The 27488-nt window shown below is 41.6% G+C and overlaps 1 protein-coding gene across 7 annotated transcripts in view; it reads left to right on the forward strand.

Annotated features, from left to right (window-relative positions):
• The window catches only part of fto (FTO alpha-ketoglutarate dependent dioxygenase), a 439188-nt gene that overhangs the window by 10714 nt on the left and 400986 nt on the right, over window positions 1–27488 (forward strand). For 2 of the 7 annotated variants that reach the window (XM_078210892.1, XM_078210890.1), the window contains exon 2: window positions 14279–14377. The exons of the other annotated variants lie outside the window; for them this stretch is intronic. In XM_078210892.1, the coding sequence (XP_078067018.1) occupies window positions 14354–14377 (24 nt within the window). In that variant the 5' untranslated portion in view covers window positions 14279–14353. The remainder of the gene's footprint in view (window positions 1–14278; window positions 14378–27488) is intronic. 7 annotated transcript variants of the gene reach the window in all.

The following is a 27488-nucleotide window of genomic DNA, read 5'->3' on the forward strand; positions in this document are numbered from 1 at the left end:
TGGGGAGAATGTGCAGACTCCGCACAGACAGTGACCCAAGCTGGAAATCAAACCTGGGTCCCTGGCTCTATTAGGCAGCGGTGTTAACCATTGTGCCATCGTGCTGCTCCATTTACGTCCAGTATCCTATGATATCACATTATAGAATACAAATATAATCTATCTCATGCAACTCTTTCTGATTAGTCTCCACACTAGCCTATTCCCTCTCTTCATCTCTTTATGCTTACATTGTTTCTTCTTCTTTTAATCTTTTTCATTCTCTACCTTTTACATTTTATTTGTGTTAATATTTAAGCTTTGTAGTTAAGTCAATGTAAAACCATGCCGAAGAAACTACAGTATCAAACTATGATTTAACCAGTATTAATGTTTGGCCAGTCATTGTGGCCACTACGTAAAATAAGTTGCATCTTAAATTTGTATAGATTTGTTTTAAAATGAGCTTCAGCTTTATCAACAATTCATTAGGAAATTCATTGGCATCCATCAGAAACACTAAATTACCTTTAGCACGTCAAGTTGTTCCTGAAAGAAGTGAAATAAACATATAAGCATTTTGGATAAATCTGTCATAAGAATAAATTCATGCATTTTGCATCATATTTTCACAATCTTGACAAACATGGGTGATTGATGCTTTACTTTGTCATTTCGAATGCGTGCGAAATAGAGTATTTGACTTAATGACATTGGATTCTGTTAGCACTCCAAGTTTTTCTGTCAGCTGATCATTAGGACTTTTTTATGAATTACAGTGCTTCATGCATAATTTACAAGTTCCTTCAATCTTGACACACTGCAACATTTAGAATCCCAGATCTGTAATTTATGTGCCTCATAATTTGTATTCAACAGGAATGTGCAGTCTAAACTACAACAATCAGTCTTGAATGGACATAAGTTTAGTCCAAATTATTTTAATTCGGGTCTCAACCAAACACTAGACAGCACAAGATGAAATAAGGATAAGATATCTAGCAGGTTTACATATTGTAATAATGGTAAATGCCCCATACAAGTATACTGTTTAGGACACAAAAAATAAGCCTTATGTAGTCCCTCACTATCAGCGACACAGCCCAGGTATTCAATCAAATCTTTAAAGAATTTGCACTTTTTTTCTTGAAGGCCATGCTCCTGCAACCTTCTGAGGGCCTCTTTAAGCTTCTTCAAATGCTCCTCCTCGGTGGAGCCTGTCACCAAAATATTGTCCAGTTACTGGACCCCAGGTAACACTTCGAATTTGATCCATTTCCCCCTGGAGAAGGGCTGATGCTGATGTGATGCCGAAAGGAAGACACTTATAGTGGAAAAGCCCCTGTTGAGTTATCATCAAGGGTGGTTGGGACTCTTCCGTGCAGCCGATTTGAGATGGGCCTGAGTCAAGTCCATCTTCGGAAATTTCTTCCCTCTTGCCAGTCTGCTAAACAGGTCCACAATAAGAGGAAGCGGGTATTGATCTGCTCACAGTGCTGGGTTGACGGTTACCTTGAAGTCCTCCATGTATTCTAATTCAACCTCCACCTTCGGCCAAATGGCATAGGGCACCGGATGTGCCTTCAGACTTTAGTTGAATTTTAATTTCGACCCCTTTCATCTCACCCAGTGTCCCCTTAAACACATCCTTATCTCTCTCTAGGAGGTCCTATAGCCTTGAATTTGCCAGCTTGTTTCCCACTCCCCAGTTTAATTTTAATTTCTACAGCCAGGAGTGTCCAAGTAAAACAGGGTAGTCACCCTTGACCACATACAACGGTAGCTCCGCACTCTGTTCCCTCAGTTGTACCTTCACCAGTACATATCCTCTGTGGCACCACTTGTTCCGTCTAAGTACGTAAGATGATTTCTGAAGGCTTCAACAACAGGGTTTTCAACTTGTATCTCTATTGAGTTTGGAATCAATGGTACCACTGCCCCCGTATCCACTTCCATTTTAATTACCTTACTTTCTACCTTGGGATGGACCCAAAATCTATCGCCTTCTCCTTGACCCGATAATATATTCAGTTGGAATTCTGTGGATTTGTGTTCTTCTGCCTCCTCCGCAGATTCGACGGACTCTCTTGTGCCTAGTCTTCAGGTTCGTCTCCCTCTGACTCCCCTTTTCCTCTTTCAGTTGCATCCTATAGTTGGAAGGAGAATCCATCACGCAATTTGTAGCAATGTGCCCCACATGCTTATACCGGTGGCATTGGGCTTCGCGAGTCCAGCATGTGGACTCCTTGTGGCTGGACTTGCCACAGCAGCGGAACTCTGGTTGATACCACATTCTGTTGCACTTCTGCTACTTTGTGCACTCGGACACTGATACCCAACTGTGTTGCTTCATTTACATTCAGTTCCACAGAATTCTCAAAAACCACTTTAAAACGTAGACTTTTTTTGTCAGCAGTTTCCATCGTATCACTTTGTTGTAAAACCCACACACCAAATGATCTGTCAAAGCATTCTGCAGGAACCCGCCACATTCGCAGTGCTTGGCCTGTCTTTTTAATACTGCTATAAATTGCATGATGGATTCTCCTTCCAATTGTATTCTCTCATAAAATTGGAACTGTTCTGCTATCCTAAGTGGCTTTGGGGCATAATGATTCCTTAGTACTTCGCACAACTCTGCTAGGGGTTTCTCTATGATTTCTCAGGTTGTATGAGGCTTAATGTCACAAATGTTCTATTCCCTATAGTGTTTAAGAAAATTGCTACTGCGAGTCCTTCATCTACCTTATTTTCCTTTGAATAAGAGTGGAAAACTTAATGTGTAGCGTCCAGCTCCATGACTTCGCTGAAAGGCCCCATTGCCCTGAACTGGCCCACCATTTTCTGTTCTTGTTGGCGTGAGTCTTTTCTGCTTCACATTCTGTAGCCGCTCTTTCGTGTGCATTGCATTGACTGTGCTCTCCAAATCTTCCCATCGGATGCAGTCCAAGTCCCCTTGCGACCACTTCCCTGCCGACGGTCTCAGTGCTCCCGGTGGAGAAACCACTCTCCTGTATCCGGCCTTCGACTGTAGCCCAAGTCCCTGCGCGACGACTGCCTTCAGCCCGTTTCCCGACAAGTATGCCTTTTGCAATGTTGAATGCAGTCCGAGTCCCCGCGTGACTGCTTCGCTCAAAACCTAGGCCTGTTCCCTCGAGCCTACCCCAGTACTTGGCGATTCATGCCATTTTCGGAGCCCAGGACAACATTAACTTCCTCTCTTGAAAATCTGTGGCGATGAGCAGTCTGTGAGCCATGATTCGGTCTTGTTGCCAGTTATTATGCATGAGATCTGATATAGAGACGAACAAAAGACCACGAGGTAAGTGGGAGTAAACTAACTGGAACTGTTCTTTAACACATCCATTCTCTAACACAGCACAAGACACACTTGGCAAGCTACACCCAGGGTGGTGCTTGAGACCTAGGTCACCTGATCGGTTCTTATAAAGGGGCATGCTCCTACATACATAACAGTCTGTTATTGTAGCATTCATTGTAATGTTCGCCATTGTAACTTATGTTAACTGATCTTGATACTGATGCAGAGGTTATAAATAACATTCTCGGAACAGCACTAAAATAATAACTACAAAATTTTAGTCTGAAATTAGTTTGTACAATTTTGTTACATTATGTGCTTTTGCTTTATAGGAATACATTGTATAAAAAAGTATGGTTATATGAAGGGCATGGAGACCTGAAATGTTGAGTCCCTTAAAGAAGAGGTGGATGAAATTCAAAGATATTCATTTTAGTCTATATGTAGGAAGCAATGGGCCATAGGATAGTAGAAGCATTTTATTTTGCAATGTATTATGCATTGAATCTGTTTTAAGCCTGATTCAATTCAAATAATTGGAAAATGAGGTTGATTCTCTGAATTGGAGTTTTGTCTTTCAGCCTTTGTTGAGTGTATCTGGTTCAAGTTGAGCTTGACAATTTGCTCTATGACTGAACTTGAATTTGCTGCATTGTCAGGCAGGTCAATTGCTGATCTAATATTATTGGTGACACCCTGATATCATAACAAATGTTCACTGTAAGAGCCTGTTTGCTTCATCGTCTAACACATGCAGTGCTGGTTCTATTTACACTGTAGCGAGAAACCACTTATTGCTCTGGAGTAGTTCCAACTGAACACGTTAAAGAAGCCATCCCCTACGGACAAGCCCTCTGTATACATAGGATCTGCTCAGATGAGGAGGATTGCAACAGGCACCTCCAGACACTGAAAGATGCCCTCATAAGAACAGGATATGGCGCTTGACTCATCGATCGACAGTTCCGATGCGCCACAGTGAAAAACCGCACCGACCTCCTCAGAAGACAAACACGGGACACGGTGGACAGAGTACCCTTCGTCGTCCAGTACTTTCCTGGAGCGGAGAAGCTATGACATCTTCTCCGGAGCCTTCAACATGTCATCGATGAAGCCGAACATCTCGGCAAGGCCATCCCCACACTCCCACTTCTTGCCTTCAAACAACCGCACAGCCTCAAACAGACCATTGTCCGCAGCAAACTACCCAGTCTTCAGGGGAACAGTGACCACGACACCACACAACCCAGCCACAGCAATCTCTGCAAGACGTGCCGGATCATCGACACGGATGCCATCATCTCACATGAGAACACCATCCACCAGGTACACATACATACTCTTGCAAATCGGCCAACGTTGTCTACCTGGTACGGTGCAGGAAAGGATGTCCCGAGGCATGGTACATTGGGGAGACCATGCAGACGCTACGACAACGGATGAATGAACACTGCTCGACAATCACCAGGCAGGAGTGTTCTCTTCCTGTTGGGGAACACTTCAGCGGTCACGGGCATTTGGCCTCTGATCTTCAGGTAAGCGTTCTCCAAGGCAGCCTTCACAACACACAGCGCAGATTCGCTGAGCAGAGACTGATAGCCAAGTTCCGCACACATGAGGACAGCCTCAACCGGGATCTTGGGTTCATGTCACACTATCTGCAACTCCCCACGACTTGCCTGGGCTTGCAAAATCTCACTAACTGTCCTGGTTGGAGACAATACACATCTCTTTAACCTGTGCTTAACCCTCTCTCCACTCACATTGTCTATACCTTTAAGACTTGATTACCTGTAAAGACTCGCATTCTAACCATTATTTTGTAAATTGAGTTTGTGTCTTTATATGCCCTGTTTGTGAACAGAATTCCCACTCACCTGATGAAGGAACAGCGCTCTGAAAGCTTGTGGCTTGTGCTACCAAATAAACCTGTTGGACTTTAACCTGGTGTTTTGAGACTTATTACTGTAGTTCCAACTAGCAGCACTACTGTAAGCATCAGTTTGCATTTCAGAGCTTGTGGTAATCTAGCTAATTTATCATCTCAATTTATGATAGTTCGTCCTGTTTTGAATCAGGTATTCTGGTCTGTGAAAGGCATGTTTACTGGTGATTGCACTGTGTAGTGGAAAGGTAGGATATCGGCTCAATTCTATTCTATAAAGTTCTCCAGGCTGACCTTCCATCTGTGTATCTTCCTATGCTGCTCATATTCTGACTTGCTAAATGACCCATTGACCCCTGACCCTTGTGTTTGCAGATCTATTTTCTTCACTTTGAATTTAAAATTTTCATCCTCACGTTCAAATTCTTCCATGTCCTCTCTTCCCCTTTGGTATCCTCAATTCCTTTTCCCCTCTAAGTTTTTGTTCCCTTGTCTTACGTGGCTCAGTGCAAAAGTTTGCCACAGCAAGTTACTGGAAAGGTGTTAATTGAAACCTGAGCCTATATTCCTGCCTGATTTCTCAATTTTGAAATGTGCATGACAGAGAAGAGCAAAAATATTGCCTCAAAAATGTTCTCATTCACATGAACAAAAAACAGTTTGTGGAAACTTAAGATTCTAAATCTGTTGTTAACTATTGTAAATCCAGTAAATAGTTTGCATGATTGAGCTTTGCAGATATGAATGTGACTTGTAATTGTTTAGTTGGAGGTTTTCTATCAATTAATTACTTTGATGAACGTGAGATGTGCAGGCTAGCAGATTGACCATGCTAAATTTCCCCTTAATGTCCAAAGATGTATAGGTTAGCTAGATTAGCCATGGTAAATGCATGGAGTTATGGGGATTAGACGGAGAGGAGGGCCTGAGTGGCATGCTCTTTCGGAGAGTCAGTGCAGACTCGATGGGCTGAATGGCCTCTTTCTGCACTGTAGTGATTCTATGGTTATTGTGAAAAGTTGAGTCAGCATTTGCTGGAGAAATCACGAATAGATTTATGCAGTTATAGAGGAAAGAAAATACCCATAGTTGGAAGTGTTGGTTCCAATCACACATTAATGAGCAATGTTCAAATATGCCCATCGTTGTTATGAAAGATGAGAAACCAACTTTGATAGGAAGATACTGGTTAGTAGCACTTACATTATTAATTGGAGTATGCTTTTTCATGTTGAAGTAAAACTCTTAACCGAAGACAATGCGGTGAAGTGTTAGGAACAATGTATAGCTTTAAGTTTAATTATATTTGGGGGTTGAGAAAGGGAAACCTAGTTTTAGATTCATTTTTTCTTGTTTAATGTTTTACTGTTTGTCTTAATCGTATATTGGCAGGTGTGAATGTGTTCTGTAACTGACCTCCACGGTTTCCAAAAAAAAAGTTATGATCGACCAAGCCAAGTTTGACACAGTGGCACAATGATTAGCACTGTTGCCAGGGACCTGGGTTTTGATCCTGGCCATGGGTGATTGTGTAGAGTTTGCACGTTCTCCCTATGTCTGCATGGGTTTCCTTTGGGTACTCCTGTCCCCTCCTGCAGTCCAAAGAGGTGCAGTTTAGGTGGATTAGCCATGTTAAATTGCCACTTAAGAACATAAGAACATAAGAAATAGGAGCAGGAGTAGGCCATCTAGCCCCTCGAGCCTGCCCCGCCATTCAATAAGATCATGGCTGATCTGACGTGGATCAGTACCACTTACCCGCCTGATCCCCATAACCCTTAATTCCCTTACCGCTCAGGAATCCATCCATCCGCGCTTTAAACATATTCAGCGAGGTAGCCTCCACCACCTCAGTGGGCAGAGAATTCCAGAGATTCACCACCCTCTGGGAGAAGAAGTTCCTCCTCAACTCTGTCTTAAACCGACCCCCCTTTATTTTGAGGCTGTGTCCTCTAGTTTTAACTTCCTTACTAAGTGGTATCCAAAGATGTGTAGGTTAGATGGATTAGACATGGTAAATGCGGGAGTTACTGAGATAGGGTGGAGGGGAGGGTCTGGTTGGGATGCTCTTTCAGAGAATAGGTGCAGAATAAAGATATGCAGGTTAGGTGGATTGACCATGCTAAATTGCCTCTTTGTGTCTAAAGATGTAGGTTAGATGGATTAGCCATAGTAAATGTGCGGTGTTACGGGGATAGGACGGAGTGGAGGGCCTGGGGGGATGTTCTTTCAGAGAGGTGGTGCAGACATGATGGACTGGATGGCCTCTTTCTGCTCTGTCAGGATTCTATGGTTTCATTCTGGGATTTGACTTGTCCACTATTAACATCAGCTGGGATAAAACATAAGTACCCAAAGATGGTCAGTGAAACAGGCAAAATGATTCAAGAATACAAGGCTAACATACATGTTCAGAGGATGGCAACGCTAGTTCATTGCAGGTTGCAAGCATCTAAACTGTAAGAAAGAGAATGTAGAGCAAGTATTGAAAAGACTGAGACTGAGAGCATTGTTCCAGAGGGAGAGCACAGTAATTGGGCTATTCCCAGAGTGATAGTATCAGGGTCAGATGGTAGTTTAAAACTATGTGGTAATTATAAAGTACTGTAAATCAGGTACTAAAATGTATTCCCCTCCCGTATTTTGCCAAACGCAGAGAACCTATTCACAATTCTGTCAGGAGGACACATTTTTTCGAATTTCGAATGCCTATCTGCAGTTTGAGCTCGAGTCCAAGCCATACTTGACCATCATACACACATGGGTCTATTTCAGTTTCATAGGGTGCTAGGTGGTGTTTCTTCAGACTCCGTAATTTACTCGGGTGATGAACCAAATTTTGCAAGCAACTTCAGGAGTAGGGTGCTACTTGGACGATGTGCTGTTAAGACCCAGGCCAGAAACTCCAGGGTGTTTTAAGAAGTTGGCCTAGACCCTAAGTTTTACATTTGATTTTGGCATGAGCATAAGGTGTTTCACTGTAGGTATTATTCAAGTGACCCACGAGGAAGCTTTTATCAAACAAAGTTTATTTAAGAATATAGTTAGAATATAGAAAAAAAGAATTAGTATCACTTTTACCAATTACAAGATTTAAACATAACACACTATATTTCTAACAGCTAGCTATCTCTGTTCCAAGTTGAACACCATCCCACAGACATATACCCTTCTTCAGACTTGGCACAGAAACACATATGCTCACGTGATGCTAGATTTGCAGCTTTTTAACACCTGTTGTGAATTGGTCCTTTGAATGTTCGATCAATTCTCCGAGGCTTCCCAGTCCTGGAACTTTCAGAATGCCTCTGGAGAGAGGGACAGACAGAGTGACACTGCCTTCTTCCACCAGCTTTTGGAAGCAACTGAAATACAAAGCAAAAAATTTGGAATGCTCTGTAAAACAAAAAACAAGTAGCTGTCCCCAGGCATATCACCTGACCTGCCAATCATCCCAAATCAAGCTCCACTCAACAATCCCCAAAGGACCATTAAAACCCCAGAACACTGCATTAGTCCAGATTAAAAATAAACATGATGTCCATTATATTGCTTCAGTAACAATTAGAGTTCACCGGCTGCAGACAACAAAGTGCTGACAAAATCCTGCAGAGAAACATGATTAAAATACATTTCTTAAAGGCACAATACTGTCACGGTGCTTACCTCGTTCCAAACACTGAGACCCATGATGACAGACTGAAAGAGGTGCTCCAAAGTTTGGAAAAGCGTGGTGTTTGGGTGATGACAGGCAAATGTGAAATGTTTCAAAAATTTGTAGACAGTATTTGGGTCAAATGCACCAGACCCTCCAAATATTTGAGCTCAGACCTTTGGGCGTCATAAATTCAATTTGTGCAAAAGATTTGTGCAAAAAGTCAACGAGTAAAGAGTACGATGCTGGTACAATGCAATGTGTTCAAGAGGTTAAGCTAACATGTAATGCTTCTCCATACGAACAAAGCATGATCTCTATTGTTGGATAGTGGTGAGGAGAGTCTGATTAAATTTGCATCTTGCACCCTGAATGCTAGTGAATTAAATTATTCTAAGTTAAGAGTGTGAAGTATTGCCTTTGAATGTTGAAGTAAGCAGATTTCATAAGTACTTGTATTGTTGTAGTTTGACGATCAAAACTGACAATAGGCATGGGGCGGGCCTACTGTAGGCAGGGTCTAGGGGCCATCAATGGGATGGGGGTCCCGCTGCCACTCTGCATTGGGATTGATCTGGGGTGAAGGGAGGCCAGCGATCGGGGCGGGCTGCAGAGGAGGGTGATCTGTCGGGGGGGGGGGGGGGGGGGGGGGGCACGGGCAGTCTGCCAAGGTGTGGGGGGAGATTGCCACTGCTGGGAGGGATGGGCTGGACATCGGAGCGCTTCGGGGCAGGGGTGGTCAGGGCTGGCCGGGGAATTGTTGTGGGGGCCGCGATCGGGCTGTGGCGGGAGCTGGAGGGGCAGCACTGCAGTGGTCCCGGGCTGACCGATTGAGCTGGTCAGCAAACTGGGAGACTGCCAGATTGGGACCACTGCACAAGTAAAGACTTTTAACAACACCAGGTTAAAGTCCAACAGGTTTATTTGGTAGCAAATGCCATTAGCTTTCGGAGTGCTGCTCCTTCGTCAGATGGAGTGGAAATCTGCTCTCCACTCCAGATTTCCAGTGCAGATTTCCACTCCATCTGACGAAGGAGCAGCGCTCCAAAAGCTAATGGCATTTGCTACCAAATAAACCTGTTGGATTTTAACCTGGTGTTGTTAAAACTCTTACTGTGTTTACCCCAGTCCAACGCCGGCATCTCCACATCACAAGTAAAGACTTTACAGCCTCCCATTCTTAAAAGGCAAAGGTGACAGCCTTTTGCAGACCATGCTTGCAATGTTCTTCTACAGAGTCCTTTGGTCTCTTCTTTGTCTTGGGATACGAAGGGACCTCAGTATCAGAAACCAGTTCCTTTCATATGGTGAACAGCTATTGTCTGCCCAGAATGGATTAAAGCTACAAGGGATCTCCACATCATTAAAGCTACAAGGCCATTGATAGACAATAGGAGATAGATGTGGAAAACTGGTCTCATCAGCTTTCCTTTGTTGAATTGCAAACGTGAGACAGAGTCTAGGGGTCCGTAACCCTGTGTTCTGAGTAAGCTTTGAACAACGGCAGGCAAGAATCCTACAAAGTGGTGCTGTCTGGATATGTCCATTCCAGGGTCTTTCAAGGAGAGATTTCCAAATGTGTGTTGAATAAAGAAGTCACCTGAACTCTTGGCAGCCATTTTAGCAGTTCAGTGTTTACTTTAAATAAGAGACAGTTCCAGAAACTTCTATACAAACCACTAATCATATTTAAAGTTATGAGTAGGACATGCCTTCACTGGGCATGACAATTGGTACTTGACTTGTATCCAAACTGATTCATCAGTCTCATTTGAATCTTCCCATCTTCCTTCTATTTCATGAACCTCAAAGTAAAACATGATGTATACATATAAATGTAATATTTCCGCTTCCAGACATCTTGACCAACTGTATGGGAGGAGCACATATTTACACAATTCTTCCTGGGAGCCACTTCAACCAACTTCAATCACTTGTGATCATGATTCTTCATTTTAACCTTCCGGTTTAACTTCAGGTGACTTGTTCTCACCCTACCCCTATGGGCGGCACGGTAGCACAGTGGTTAGCACTGCTGCTTCACAGCTCCAGGGACCTGGGTTCGATTCCCGGCTTGGGTCACTGTCTGTGTGGAGTTTGCACATTCTCCTCGTGTCTGCGTGGGTTTCCTCCGGTTTCCTTCCACAGTCCAAAGATGTGCGGGTTAGGTTGATTGGCCATGCTAAAATTGCCCCTTAGTGTCTTGGGATGCGTAGATTAGAGGGATTAGTGGGTAAAATATGTAGGGATATGGGGGTAAGGCCTGGGTGGGATTGTGGTCGGTGCAGACTCGATGGGCCGAATGGCCTCTTTCTGTACTGTAGGGTTTCTATGATTTCTATGATATCATAACACACTTACAGTCAGAAGAGAAACAATCATGACAGAATTTTCAGCAATGAAAACCATATCCAGGGCTGTCTTCTCAGTAACAACTCAGCTGATGTTGTGTCAGTAATAGTGTGAGGTGTATATTGTGCACTCTGTTGCTCCATTGGAAACAGGAAATGGGTGGGGGTGGGGGGTGGGGGGGGGGGGGGGGTGATTCTCCCAAAAGTGCTAAATTGGTGGGAAAACTGTTCTAGATCATGACTGTTTTTTCAGTGCAGCTTCAGACCTGAATCTCCCCACTCTGTGCAATGCAGAGGTCCCAATCGTGAATATCATTAAAAACTCAGGGGACAGGGCGTATTCGCGTCAGAGTCTGACAGCTCTGGAGCATGCGCAGTGGTCCCGATCTGGCAGTCTCCCCGTTTGCTGACCAGCTCAATCGCTGTCCAGCCCAGGACTACTGCAGTGCTGCCCCTCCAGCTCCCCCCATGGCCCGATTGCTTCCAAAAATCCAAGCCAATCTGTAAAGAAGCTTGACCTCCCTGATGTGAAAACCACAAGTGTCTAGCATCGCGAAATGCTGAATAATCAACTCCTTGATGGAATTTTGCCACAATCTGGATATCTGACCAGCTATTTTGGACCCATGGTGTTGGAAGTAGTATATTGGTATGGATAAAGAATTGGCTAAAGACAGGAAACAGCGGGATACAGGGGATAGATGCTTCTTTTTCATGTTGGCGATTTGCAACCAGTGGGATTCCACAGGGGTCAATGTTGGGACTGCAACTGTTTCAAATATATAACTATGACTTGGAGGAAAGAAGTGAATGTACTCTAGCCAAATTTGCAGACGACACAAAAATAGATGGAAAGGCAAGTTGCTACAGGGATGCAAACAGTTTACAAAGATATATTAATGGGTTAAGAAAGTTGGCAAATGGAGTATAATGTGGGAAAATATGAAGTGGTTTAATTTGGGAGGGGGAACAAAAGAACAGTATTATTTAAATGGAGAAAAACTGCAGAAAGCAACACAAAGGGACTTGGGGATACTTGTGCATGAAACACACAAAGCTAGCACACAGGTGCAGCAGGTAATCAGGAAAGTTAATTGACTGTTGGCCCTTATTTCCAGGAGGGTTGGAGTATAGAGGTAGGGAAGTCTTGCTGGAACTGTCCAAGGGACAGGTGACACCACATCTGGAGTATTGTGAGCAGTTTTTGTTCCCTTATTTAAGGAAAGATATTTCACTGGAGGCAGATCAGAGAAGATTCATTTAGATGATCGCTGGTATGGAGGGATTGTCTTATGAGGAAAGGTTAAACAGGTTGGGATTCATTGGAATTTAGAGCAATGAGAGGTGACCTCATTGAAACATATTGGATTTTTAAGGGGTTTGACAGGTTAAATGATGTTTCCCCTCATGGGAGAGTCGAGGACCAGAGGGCCTAGTCTCAAAATAAAGAGGCACCAATTTAAGTCTGAGATTAGGAGGAATTTCTTGTCTGAAGGGTGAGAGCCTTTGAACTCCTTGCCACAGAGAACTTTGGGAGTGTATATTTAAGGCTGAGATAGATTTTTGATCAGTAAGGGAATCAAGGGTTATGGGGAAAGGGTAGGAATGTCAGGTCAGCCATGATCCTATTGAATGGTGGAGCAGACTCGAGGGGCTGAGCAGCCTACTCTTCCTATTTTTGATGGTCTTATGGTCATTGGAACCACAATTTACGAGTGAAAAAAGACGCTTCTTTACTGGCCCCACACCGACTGATCTCCTACAACTAAATTTGTGAGCTGTTAACACTTGTTGAAATGCATTATTTTCTTTCAGTGCATCTTTCTTGAATGTGTAATGTGAATTATCTAACTTTTAGACATTTTCAGGGAAGTATGGGAATAAAAGTCGTCTTTGTTTTTAAACCCAGGAAAGTCTGTAGCTGTTTCTTTAAATTGACCACACACTAATGGACATTTAGAAATGCGCATAGCTTCTATCTTTCCAGAAATGTCACTCTTATTATGGACAGAATGGAAGGGAGTTGAGGTTTTAGTTTATCTCTCTTCCCCGAACAATAGTTCCTCCAACATTCTAAAAATGTGCGCGTTAGATTAATTGACCACGCTAAAATTGCCCCTTAGTGTCAGGGAGATTAGCAGGGTAAATACGTGGGGTTACAGGGATTGGGCCTGAGTGGAATTGTGGTTGGTGCCGACTCGATGGGCCAAATGGCCGTCTCCTGCACTGTAGGGATTCTATGTTGTGCTAGATCCAAGTCGGATAGGTGTGCCTGATGAAATGGAAAATTCAAGGCTAAAATTAATCTTTATTAGAGAAAACTTCTCCTCAGACTCAGTCCAAAATGGATCAAGGTCTTTCTACAAGTTCTGAAAGTTTGGTTCAGGAGAGAAGATAACCTCTTAGGAATAGGATAACAGAGGTTAAGTTTGATTTGTGAATAAAAGAAAAAGAAATGTGTAAGATTTTGTTGTAACTTTTTCTGAGGCAGAAGTGTAATGGCGCCATGTTATGACTGTTTGTATGTATATGAACCAAACTGGATTAAACTAGTTTGCTGTTTGTATCAGACCTCCACACTGTCCACAGAAATGATTTTCTCTCCAAGGATAATACAGGAGAACTCAATGGCAAGTCTTGATTCAGTAATTTACCTTCCTATCTACTGGTATTTTAACTATGTTAATATGCCCTTGGGCTCAAACACACATTACTCCTGTTGTTGAAGACTTAAGTTTATTTCCACACTTTTAATGACATCCTAGATCTCCATATTCATTGGTCTTCTCACGGAAGGAACCATAAAGTATAAACCTCCCAAAGACCCATATCAGGATTAGCGGCATATTGCAAGGAAAAATGGGGGAATAAAACTTTTCCCTATGGTGCAACATAAAAACAGCCTTAATAAATAACTTAACCTCTGTAACTATAGACCTGTTGTCTATTGCTCTTTACTCACCATTTAATGACCATATGTAAGCAATTTTATGTAAAGTGCCAGGATTGCTAATGCTTGTATCCGGCAAACAAATGTTCAAATCTGCTATCTTTCAAAGTCAAACCTTTGCTTGATGTTTGTACAGGATCAAAATACCAGGTTTGCTTAAGTGTTTGGCAAGCTGATCAGTGGCATCTGTTCCAGATCTGTGTTACAGGATATGAATTACGAATTGAGACAACAGGTACCAGGTAGCCGCATGTTTTACAGCAAAATGTTTTAACCATATTTTTCGGTTATACATGTGTTCGGAAAATGTAAGACAGCAGCAGAACTTGCCTTTATGTGGCTTCCCACATAGACTAGAAACCATGTGAACCCAGGCTTTGTGCAGGCCTGAATGACTTCCAAATGTTTCTTTACTAGGGCTCGAAGCTGTTGTATTCTTGGTAGTTTAATCAGAGGCAATGCAGACACCGGAGGGGCACTTTGCTTTCACTGCATTCTTTGGAACTATATAATGATTTGAGAGAATGACAGTTTTAATTGTGTAGTTTGATTTATTAATTAGTTCTTGCCCTGCTAAATAAACAGGGACTCCATAGGTTAGCACACCACATAAATGTCAAAAGCAGCTATTGATATTTATGGGTTTTACTCGAGCAGCTTTCACTGCAGTCACTATGGGTTATTTTTATCATTAGATTTAGTTTTCTTTTCTCATCTTTTTATTTCACTGGTTGCAGGCTACTTAGCAGTATATATACACCCTGGTTAGGTCACTGCTACACTTGTAATGATCAACATCAGGGCTACTCCGTGTTCAGGGGCTTAGTCCAAGGTTGTATGTCCTTTCTTCCATCAATTTACTATTAGGTAGCAGCTCACTGAGAAGTTAGTTTAACTTTATTGGGCACTGTTGTCCCTGTGAGGTATGTTTAACAAAACTCTAACACCAATTTATATTTGTATAACGCAGCACTTTCTAGGAGCATTACAAACAAAATTTGACACATGAATCTCTTAAAGGAAGAAAGAGTGGAAATGATGGAGGGGGTTAGGGGAAGAATTCCAGAACTTAAGACCGTGGCAGCTGAAGGCATGGCTGTCGATGGTGGAGTGATTAAAATTGGGGATGCTCAAGAGATCAGAATTAGAGGGACACTGATATCTTGGATGGTTATGAGGTTGGAAGAGATTACAGAGATAGGGAGGGGCAAGGCCAAAGAGGAATTTGAAATCACAGATTAAAATTTTGAAATCGAGGCAATGATTTACTGGAAGCCATCAGCGAGCAAACTTTGATTTGATTCATTATTGTCACATGTATTAGTATACAGTGAAAAGTATTGTTTCTTGCATGCTATATAGACAAAGTGTACTGTTCATAGAGAAGGAAAGGAGAGACTGCAGAATTAATGCAGGTTAAAACTTAATGCAGGTTTGGATACAGATAGCAGAGTTTTGGATGGACTCCAGTTTATCAAGGATCAAACAGGGGAGGGTGGCCAGCAGTTTATTAGACTATTCATGTCTAGAGATAGCAAAGTAAGAAGTCTAACAACACCAAGTTAAAGTCCAACAGGTTTATTTGGTAGCAAAAGCCATGTGAGTAAAGACTCACATTCCAATCATTATTCATGTAAATTAAGTTTGTGTCTTTGTGCCCTGTTTGTGATCAGAACTCCCACCCACCTGACGAAGGAACAGCCTGTTCCGAAAGCTAGTGGCTTTTGCTACCGAATAAACCTGTTGGACTTTAACCTGGTGTTTGTTAGACTTCTTACTGTGTTTACGCCAGTCCAACGCCAGCATCTCCACATCATGACTACCATAGAGATAGCAAAGGCATGGATGAAGGTTTCAGCTGCTAATGAACTGAAACAGGGCAGAGTCGCTAAGGTGGAAATAGGCAGTCTTAGGGATGGTGTGGACATGTGGTTAGAAGCTGATCTTGAGATCAAACTAATCCAGCTCAGTATTAGCCAGTTGCCAGGGAAAGGGGTAGAGTCGATGATTAGGGAGTAGAATTTTGTCTTGAACCAAGGACATTGGCTTCGCTCTTTGCAATATTTTTTAGGATTAAATTTCTGTGCAGGCAGTTCTGCATGTCGGATATGCAGTTTGATTATTAGATACCGTGAAGGAATTGAGAAAGATTATGGTATGCTAGAGCTGGAAGTCATCAGCATACATGTCATTGGGAGCGGCCAAAAGAGAAAATGCTGGAAAATCTCAGCAGGTCTGGCAGCATCTGTAAGGAGAGAAAAGAGCTGATGTTTCGAGTCCAGACAACCCTTTGTCATTGGCAGTGGCATCTGAAAGGCTGAGAGTTTCATGGATAGCACATTTATAGAAGTGACTTTGCATCTGTCTTTACTAAAGAAAAAATATTTTAATAAAACAATATGTTGTTGAGACGAGATGGGCTAAAAATGGAAAAAGAGATATTAGAAAGACTGATTCTAGTTAAAATTAGGAAGTCACCAGAATCCGATGAGCTGCATCCGAGGATAGTGAGGGGAGGAGTTGCCGAGGCACTGGCCATAATCTTCCAATCTTCCTTGGATGCAGGGGTGGTGCAAAAGGACTGGAGAACTGCAAATTTTACACCCATGTGGAAAAGGAAGTAAAGAAGAATAAGCTCAGAAACTGCAGTCAGATAAACCTTGGTGGTGAGAAAACTTTTAGGAACAATAATTCAGCACAAAGTTAGCAGTCACTTGGACAAATGTGGTTAAATTAAGAAAAGTAAAAATGGATTTGTGAAGAGAAAACTGCTGAACTTAATTTTTTTTGATGAGGTAGTAGGTTGATGAGGGTAATGAGGTTAATGTCGTGTATATGGATTTCCAAAAGGTGTTTGGTAAAGTGCCACACAATATGCTGCTTAGCAAAGCTAAAATCCATGGAATAAAAGGGACTGTGGCAAAATGAGTATGAATTTGGCCAAGTGACAGGAAATAAGTAGTGGTGAATGGGACAAAAACAGAAAATGTTGAAAAATCTCAGCAGGTCTGACAGCATCTGTGGGGAGAGAATAGAGCTAACGTTTCGAATCTAGGTGATCCTTCGTCAGAAGTGACGAAGAGTCATCTCGACTTGAAACATTGGTTCTATTCTCTCCCCACAGATGCTGTAAGACCTGCTGGGATTTTCCAGCATTTCTGTTTTTGTTTCAGATTCCATCATCTGCAGTATTTTGCATTTAGCTTTGTGGTTAATTGGGTTGCTTTTTTGGATTGGAGGAAGGTGAAAAGTTGGGTTTTCCAGAGACTGGTGTCAGGACAGCTACTTTTCTTCATCCATATAAGTTATTTTTGGATGTACAGGGCACAATTTCATGATTTGCACTGGCCTGTTAAACTTGTCAAATGACAGCTGGTGCCATGAAAAAAAGGCGAATCCTGTTTCCCCCTGATTCTGCACCGCTTTGATGAAGTTCTCCAAAGGACCCTGCACTGTGTATTTCTGTGATAGCTAAGATTGGAAGGTCGCAGAGGAAATGTGGAACCACGTCAAGTTGGGGGAATTTACAACCGCAATGGCGATCCAACAAGCATTGCCACCAACCAGAAGATCCAGACCATTGCATTCAATTCTGGACACAACACTTTAGGAATAATGTGAAAGCATTAGAGAGGGTGCAGAAAAGATTCACAAGAATGGTTCCAGGGGTGAAGAACTTTGGTTTTGTGGATAGATTAGTGAAGCTGAGCTTGTTCTCCTTGGAGAGAAGATTAAGAAAAGATTTGATAGATATTGAAAATCACAAGGGGTCTAGATAGAGTAGATCAGGAAAAGCTCTTCCTGTTGGTGGGAGGGTCAAACATCAGGACGCCAAGTTAAGGTTGTTGACAAAAGAAGTGACGTGAATTTTTTTATGCAACTGGAAGCAAGTTCAGTTGAGGCTTTTAAAAGCCAATTGGGTAATTATCTGAAGGGAAAGAATTTGCACAGCTTTGGAGAAAGAGCAGTTGAACTAGTTGAGAACTGGTGTGGGCATGCTGGGCTGAACAGCTGCCTTCTGTGCCGTAATCATTTTGAGATTCTGGGTGATGTCACCAGGTGGAGCACGTTGATGGAAAATGATGAGTTAAAGAGAGATCCTTTGGGGACACCAAAGCTAACAGAGGAGGACAAGAATCCATTATAGGCTACAACTGGCCGAAACTGAATAGATAACACTGGAACCAGACAAGTGCTGTCCTACCCAACTGAGGATGTGGAGAAGTGTTGGAAGTAGATGGCCAACAGCTGCAGGCAGTTGAAGAAGAACAATGAAAGATAATTAACCTTTTGTCACAATCACATGGGATGTCATTGTGAGTCTGGTAAGAGCTGTTTTGTTACCATGCTAAGTGTGAAGACTTGATTGGAGTGAGTCAAACTAAGAAGGATGAACTAAACAGGAGGCAAAACCACAGACAAGAACCTGGGAGTGGAAAAGGGAATTTGGTTTCAGGGTGGTAGTTGAAAGGATGGAAGGAATCAAATGATTTTTTTTTGACGAGAGGGGCAACGATGGCAGATTTGAAGCAGCGGGGACAGGACCTTAGGAGAGAGGATCACCAACAGTATCATCCAACAGGAAAGTTGCGGGGGGAGGGGGAGGGGGGGCGGTCAGTAGTTTGTGATAATTGGAGCAAGGATGCAGGTGGTGAATGTAATGGAAAAGACCAGGTGGCACAAGCTGCCATATGGTAACTTTTAAGAGTCCAGTTTGAATGTTAGTTACTGTACTATTCTATGATTCTGTGAACTTGAAATATGCAAATTCAACACTAGGGCAGGAGTGACGTCTTATTTGCAAATCAATGATCCCAGATTGCAGATTTTCATCAATAACAAAAACAAAACTTCTGGGAATACACAACAGTTCTAAATAGAAAAGACAGGATAGCTACTTAGATATAACCATATCTCTGATCTCATAATCTGACAAAACATTAACCCATTTATTCTTTGCTGTGTATTTTTGGCACTTTCTGTTTTACTCCAGGTTTCTGGTATTTGCAGTTTCAAAAGCAGCCCATTACCAACTGTTTTGTGTGAGAGTGCTAGTGTAAAGTACCAATGAAAATAAAAATCTTGCAACATTGTACAACAAGTACAACTCTCCTTTTCATTTGTAATACCACCAGATATATTTTTGTTCAAGCAATATGTTTTACAACATATTGTTTTTGTTCTCAAAAATCCACTGCCTTGTTACAGGATGAGGGAAACACAAGTTTGTTTGTGGTTTTGACTCTTTTAGAACTTTTTACTGAGAGCAGCGATTACCTAAAAAAATTAAATATGTGCCTTGTTTGAATTTTATTGTGATACCCACCCAAGATATAGGATGGACTCTGGGTCAGGCCACATTTTGAATTGTTGTAGTTTGCAAGTATTCAAAACCTACAAAGGGATCATTCTTAATACATGAATGGACCTAATAGATTTAGAACAAATTTGGCAGCTCAACAGTTGTGCATCCATAAGATATTGTGGGCCATTAGCATAATGGCATTCAACAATAATCTGAACCTCATGGCCAAACATATCACTCACTCTACTTTTAATATCAAGCCATGGGACAAACCTTGGTTCAAGAAGGGATGTAGGAGAATATTGCAGCAAATGAGGTGCCAACTGGTGAAGCTAAAACACAGGTTCATGTGCATGCTAGACAGCTAAGTGATCCCACAACAAAAGATCAGAATCTGCAGTCCTGTCACATCCAGTCATGAATGGTGCTGGACAATTAAACAACTAATGAAAGGAAGAGGAGGCTTCATCCTTAATTTTGGGAGCACCCAGCAGGTCAGTGCAAAAGACTTGGCTGAAACATTTGCAACCGTCTTCAGCCCTCAAGTGTCAAATAGATAATTGTCCTTAATCTCCTTCTGAGGTTCCCAGCACCACAGACACCAGCCAATTTTATTTACATCTCATGATATCAAAAATGTCTGAAAACATTCATTATCGCAAAGGCTGTGGTTTCTGACAACATCCTGGCAATAGGACATGTGCTCAAGATTTCACTGTGCCTCTAGCCAAGCTGTTCCAAAACAGTTACAACACTGGCAGATACCCAATGATACTTTGCATTGATATTCACAATGGTGAAAGACATGGTGGATGGTGAGTCTAGAGAGGGGTATGTTAATATTCTGGGGCGTGTCGATATTTTAAAAAAAAGGTTTTGGGTGTTTTGGGAAGCATTAAGGTAGACAGTCCCCGGGACCTGATGGGATCTATCCCAGAATACCGAGGGAGGAAATTATTGGGGCCTTGTACAAATTTTTGTATCCTCTTTAGTCACAGGAGAGATCCCAGAGAACTGGAGAATAGGCAATTGTTCCTTTGTTTAAAGAAGGGCAACAGGGATAATGCGGGAAATTACAGGCTGGTGAGCTCTACAGCAATGGTAGGGAAATATTGGATTCTTAAGGACAGGATTTACTCATATTTGGAAAAATATGGACTTATTAGTGATCGGCAGCATGACTTTGTGTGGGGGAGGTCATGTCTCACAAACTTGATTGGGTTTTTTAAGGGAGTGACAAAGATGATTGAGGGCAGAGCAGTGGATGTTGTCTACGTGAACTTTAGCAAGACCTTTGACAAGGTCCCTCATGGCAGGCTGATACAGAACGTGACGTCACATGGGATCTGTGGTGAGCTGGTACAATAGATACAGAACTGGCTTGGTCATAGAAAGAAGTTTAACAACACCAGGTTAAAGTCCAACAGGTTTATTTGGTAGCAAAAGCCACACAAGCTTTCGAGGCTCTAAGCCCCTTCTTCAGGTGAGTGGGAATTCTGTTCACAAACAGAACTTATAAAGACACAGACTCAATTTACATGAATAATGGTTGGAATGCGAATACTTACAACTAATCCAGTCTTTAAGAAACAAAACAATGGGAGTGGAGAGAGCATCAAGACAGGCTAAAAAGATGTGTACTGTCTCCAGACAAGACAGCCAGGGAAACTCTGCAGGTCCACGCAACTGTGGGAGTTACAAATAGTGTGACATAAACCCAATATCCCGGTTGAGGCCGTCCTTGTGTGTGCCAAGTTCCGCACACACAAGGACGGCCTCAACCGGGATATTGGGTTTATGTCACACTATTTGTAACTCCCACAGTTGCGTGGACCTGCAGAGTTTCCCTGGCTGTCTTGTCTGGAGACAATACACATCTTTTTAGCCTGTCTTGATGCTCTCTCCACTCCCATTGTTTTGTTTCTTAAAGACTGGATTAGTTGTAAGTATTCGCATTCCAACCATTATTCATGTAAATTGAGTCTGTGTCTTTATAAGTTCTGTTTGTGAACAGAATTCCCACTCACCTGAAGAAGGGGCTTAGAGCCTCGAAAGCTTGTGTGGCTTTTGCTACCAAATAAACCTGTTGGACTTTAACCTGGTGTTGTTAAACTTCTTACTGTGTTTACCCCAGTCCAACGCCGGCATCTCCACATCTTGGTCATAGAAGACAGAGTAGCGGTGGAAGGGAGTTTTTTTGACTGATCTGTGACCAGTGGTGTTCCATAGGGATCAGTACTGGGACTCCTGTTATTTGTAAGATAGATAAACAATTTGGAGGAGAATGTAGGTGGTCTGATTAGTAAGTTTGTAGATGACACAAAGATTAGGGAGTTGCGGATAGTGAGGAGGATTGCCAGAGGATACTGCAGAGTACAGACAAGCTGGAGACTTTGGGCTGAGAAATAGCAGTTGGAATTTAATCCGGACAAATGCGAGGTGATGGATTTTGGAAGGTTTAATGCAGGAGGGAAGTATACAGTAAATGGCAGAAACCTTAGAAGTATTAACATACGGAGGGATCCAGGTTTAAGGTAAAAGGGGGAAAGTTTAAAGGAGTTGAGTGGCAAGTTTTTTTTACACAGAGGATAGTAAGTGCCCAGAATGTGCTGCCAGAGGAGATGGTAGAAGCAAAGGTTAAGAGGCATCTTGACAGATACATGAATAGGCAGGGAGTAGAGGGATATCGACCACGTAGAGGCAAACGGTCTTTAGTTTAGAAAGGCGTCGTGTGTCAAAGAACAATACAGCACAGGAACAGGCCCTTCAGCTCTCCAAGCCTGCACCGATCATGTGTTCCTAACTAGACCATCCGTTTGTATCCCTCTATTCCCAGTCTGTTCATGTGGCTATCGAGATAAGTCTTAAATGATCCTAGCGTGTCTGCCTCAACCACCACAGCACAGGCTTGGTGGGCCAAGACTGTTCCTATGCTGTACTGTTCTTTGATATGGAAAATTGCTCAGTTATAGAGCAAGACAAATTCAATGCAATGACTGCTCCATCTGTCTACTCTTGGTCATCAGCAAAGTGATAGCACTGTTGATGACAATTCCTATCAAGAGATGCTCACATAGTAATAGCCTGCTTGCTCAGCGATGCTCAGTTTGGGTTCCACCAGGACTATCTTGGTTGCAAACCTCATTACAGCCTTAGTCCAAACTTGAATAAAAGAGCTGAATTTCAGAGTTGAGGTGAGAGTGATAACTCTTGACGTCAAGGCAGCATTTGAGAAAGTGGCATTAAGGAGCCCCACAAAAATTGAAGTAAATGTGAATCGGGAGGAGAAAACTCCACTGGTTTGAGTCAAACCTAGCACAAATGAAGACAGTTGTGGTCATTGGAAGCCAATAGTCTCTTCCCCAGGACAATGCTGCAGGAGTTTATCAGGGTAGTCTCCTGGGCCCAAACATCTTCAGTTGTTTTATTAATTCTCCATTGTAAAGTCAGATTGGGGATTTTTGCTGATGATTGCATAGCATTAACACCATCTGTGACTCAAGCTCTGAAGCAGCCCGTATTCGCATGCAACGCAATCTGAACAGTCCCCCCACCGCCGCCACCACCCACAAAATTCGTCTTTGGGAGCAGGATGTTATTCATTTTTGGGACATGGCCGTCGCTGGCTAGCCAGCACTTATTGCCCATCCCTAGGTGCTCTTGGAGGTCAGTTGAGAATCAACCACATTGCTGTGGCTGTGGAGTCACATGTAAGCCAGACCAGGTAAGGACTTGAATTGCCGCAGGCCAATGGCATGTAAGCCTGTGGGTGTAAGAAAAAAATGAAAATAAAATTGTGAAATGAATTGGGCAATTTATGTTTAGAAAATTGAAAGTCATATTAATTACTGTGAAAGAAGAAAAAGTCACAAGCAATAGAGATGCTTTTGAGATTGAATATAGAGAAGAGCCTTTGATCTGTGTCCAGCTGTGATCAACGTTGCACAGCAAAAGACATCAAAAGTTTAAAGGATGTCCTCATTGCCAACATTTACATTTCTGACAAAATACAACCTAAAGTTCACAAGTTTGTAAAAGAATACAAAGATGCAACTTATTGGAGGGGAAATGCATCGGACTCAGTACCTCTGAATATCTAAGCAAATAAATCTTAATAAACTAATTATGGAATTCATTCATTTTTACCATGTCAAGACTTGTTTGCTATGAAATGTCACATGTTGCATTTTCAGTTGACATCTCTCTTGGAAATGACTTGTCTATTAAAGAATCATGCCCAGAAGAAACAAAAGATTGTTCTTCGTTAAAGACTCTCATGGTTGTCATGTTTTATGCTGGATCTTATTTTCTATAAATGCTGACAACAGTGCTAAATGCTTTTGTTCTGGTCTGAAATTGTTGAGGTATTCCTACATATTATTGGAACCTACAAAGCATAGATTATATAAGTCAGACCCAAGTCATTGAAGAAACCAAGAATCCTATATACTTGGACATTGAAGTCCTGTCTGATTAAAAATTCTCTGAAGAATTGTTTGTGACAGTGTAGATACTTTAGCTGCATTATAAATAAGGGTTCCCTTTGATTATAATGGTATACATTCAAGTGCTAAAGTTTCAAATCAAGAGAACAGTATCATTGGTTATACAACCAAATCAAGAAGACACAACATAAAAAGAGAATAGGCTGTGGCCAGATCTGATAAATAGCTTTCTATGTGAGACTAATTAGATAATTGGGAATCACAATGACATAAGTGGATTTTGGAAATTTCACAAATGGGAATTTTTATCAAACTGGTGGTCATGATATTTGCAGAGCTATGGGGAAAGAGCAGAGAAGTGTGACTAATTGAATAGCTCTTTCAAAGATCTTGTAGAGGCATGATGGGCTGAATGGCTACACTCAGTGCTGCATGATTATATGATATTCTGTTTAGAACAATTGTAGTGACATCAACTTATTGGCAATGTCTGGTTATGCAACATCACTGATGGTAAGTATTCTTGCATGTTTCGGAGGGACTTCATAGGAAACAAAGCAGATTGTGATTAAAACAGGCCTGAAAGTTGCCTGATCCAAGGAAATTGGTATTTCCAAAGTTCAGCAATTCCTCCTGATAATGGCAGGTAGTAATGAAGTAATTGAATACAATTGGGCCCAAGACATTGCACTGACAAACATGCAATGTGCGAGAGCTGAGATGATTGGCCTAAAAAACACAAAACCTCTTCCCTTGAGCTAAGTAAGATTCCAGCCAATGAAAGGTTTTCCACTGATCCTCATTTACTTGAATTTTACTCTGACTCTTCGGTGTCACACATGGTCAATTTCTGCCTTGGTGTGAAAGGCAGTCATTCTTGCCTCATCCTCTGGACTTCAGCACTTTTGATCAAGGTTGTTACAGGTTCTGGAGCTAGGTGGTCCTGGTGAAATTCAAATAGAGCAATAATGAGCAGGTTATTGGTTAAGTGCCACTTGATAGCATTGATGAAGACACCTTGCCAGTAGGCAGCTCTGCTTCTGCTGATGGCTTCCTCGAGGCACTGTGGGTGAAGTTTTAAATTGCTAAATCATTCCGCTTTGCGCAGTGGAGGATGTCCTCAGTGTGAAGACAGGACTTTGTCATAGAATCCCTACAGTGCAGAAGGAGGCTATTTGGCTCATCGAGTCTGCACTGATCACAATCCCACCCAGGCCCTATTCCCATATTGTCCTTATCATTTGCATGCTGGTCATTTCTACTAGTGCTCCAATCAGTTCCCTGTATACTCTTAATCAGTTCCCTGTGTTGGGCAACACTCAGGCCAGTTTAAAATCATGGCCTTTCATGCCTGTGTCAGTCATACCTCATCGATGATACAGACAGCAATCTATGAAAAAAGAATTAGTAAAGATAAAGAGACCTATGGTTTCTTAATTTGGACCTTAAAAAATATTCTAAATTAAGTATGTAGCTAAGTATATTAGGTACTTGCAATTTTATCTTTGAGGTTATCTTTTTGCAATATGACCTTAAAAGTATTATAGTTAAGTGTTTCTCTACCTCACATAATATATTCTCCAGATCATTGCATATAATCCAGAATTAAATGTGTATTTAATTTGCTTTTGTTTGCTGTTAAACCTCAAGTGTTACATTAAGTTTGATTATTTGTAATTATTTTTATCCTGTCTTGAACATATCATTTAAAAAGTTCAGTGCTAAATGGAGAAACACTGCAAATATAATTCTGTAAACTTTACATTCTGGAACTCTTGTTCTCAAACACCAGTTGTCCAGAAATATTTGGAGCAAACCGACAGTACTGTTTTAGTACAATACTTTAACAATGGAAACATGGAAGATACAGTATTTGGATAAATACCACTCTATGATATTTGATCACTGTTTTATGCTTCAGAGAAGTATTTATTTCTCCGTTTTCCTTTTCACACTCTTGTGACTTGGCATGTTAACATTCTTTTCTAATGCAGAAAATTACGAAATCTGGAAATTACTTGGTCCCAAGCTTTTCAGACTAGAGTGATTACAGTGTAATAAGAAAAGGGCACATTTGTTCTGAACTATAGATGAAGTAGTTCTATGGGATAGGAAATTTTAAAAAAATGTCATCCAAACCTACACAATGCTTTTCAAACTGCTTTGTGTGGGGACTGTTGTGCAATCATTGGTTTATCCATGGTCATCTTCCGGTCCTAAAGGGAAATGGTGTATTTTCTATTTGATTACAACAACAGAAATGCTCTCCCAGTAAATCAATAATTACAAAAATATAATGGGAGAAGCACAAAATCCTAATGAACTTGTGCCTGCCCCCTCAGAAATCTGCTTGCAAGTCTATAACATGTGGGGAGCCCATTAGAAAACCCGTGATGCATACTAGTTTCTTTTAGTCTTTTCTGTGTCATGGCAGTGTCTCATTTGTCTGTCTTCTCATCTATTGTCACCACTCCCCCTGAATCAGTCATAGCAAAGATTGTGTACCGTTGATAATTCACTTGTATCTGAATGGTCTCCTGTCCTTGCATCAGCCTTGTCATTCTAAGCCAGTTTCATAGTTTCTGGAAATATATCTGAAAAATTAGGTGAGTACTTGACAAACTGTACTTTGTCGACATTTAATCTCTTTGTACTTTTCCTTCTACACAATAGGTTGCATCATAATATAATCCTTATTGTTTGTGTTGGTTTGTCAAATTCACCTTCTGAGGACATTTATTCTCCTAGGTCTGTTTGAAGATTTCATTGATTTGATTGAGCACAGTACTTTCAACACTAATAAATAGACTAATGCACTCAGAAGAAAATCAATTATAATAACACCAGACTTTTTCCAATCATAATTATTTGGTTTTTATCAAGCAATGTACTAAATCTAAGCATACACTAGACAGGAAATCTTTTTCACCAAAGTAATTGATCTATACTGACGACTACTTTGTTATAAGCCACAAAAATAATTTACCATGGCATCAGAAATGAATTGTGTAAGTTATATGTTAAAGATGTTAAAATAACTTTTTAATTTTTGATGTTTTGTGTCCTTGTACCTGATAACAGATCCTACCACTGCTACGTTATTTTGATTTGGTTTATTACTGTCACAATTATTAGTATACAGTGAAAAGTATTGTTTCTTGCGCTCTATACAGCCAAACCATTCCGATCGTAGAGAAGAAAATGAGAGAGTGCAGAATAGTGTTACAGTCATAGTTAGGGTGTAGAGAAACATTCAAAAGTCTGATGGCAGCAGGGAAGTAGCTATTAAGAACAGAAGAACATAAGAAATAGGAGCAAGAGTAGGCCATCTAGCCCCTCGAGCCTGTCCCGCCATTCAATAAGATCATGGCTGACCTGATAGTGGTTTAGTTCCACTTACCTGCCTGCTCCCCATAACCCTTAATTTCCTTATTGATCAGAAATCTATCTACCTGTGACTTAAACATATTTAACGAGGTAGCCTCCACTGCTTTAATGGGCAGAGAATTCCAGAGATTCACTACCCTCTGAGAGAAGAAATTCCTCCTCAACTCTGTTCTAAACTGACTCCCCCTTATTTTGAGGCTGTGTCCTCT

Source organism: Mustelus asterias, chromosome 4, assembly GCF_964213995.1.
Source record: "Mustelus asterias chromosome 4, sMusAst1.hap1.1, whole genome shotgun sequence".
Taxonomy (NCBI): Eukaryota; Metazoa; Chordata; class Chondrichthyes; order Carcharhiniformes; family Triakidae; genus Mustelus; species Mustelus asterias.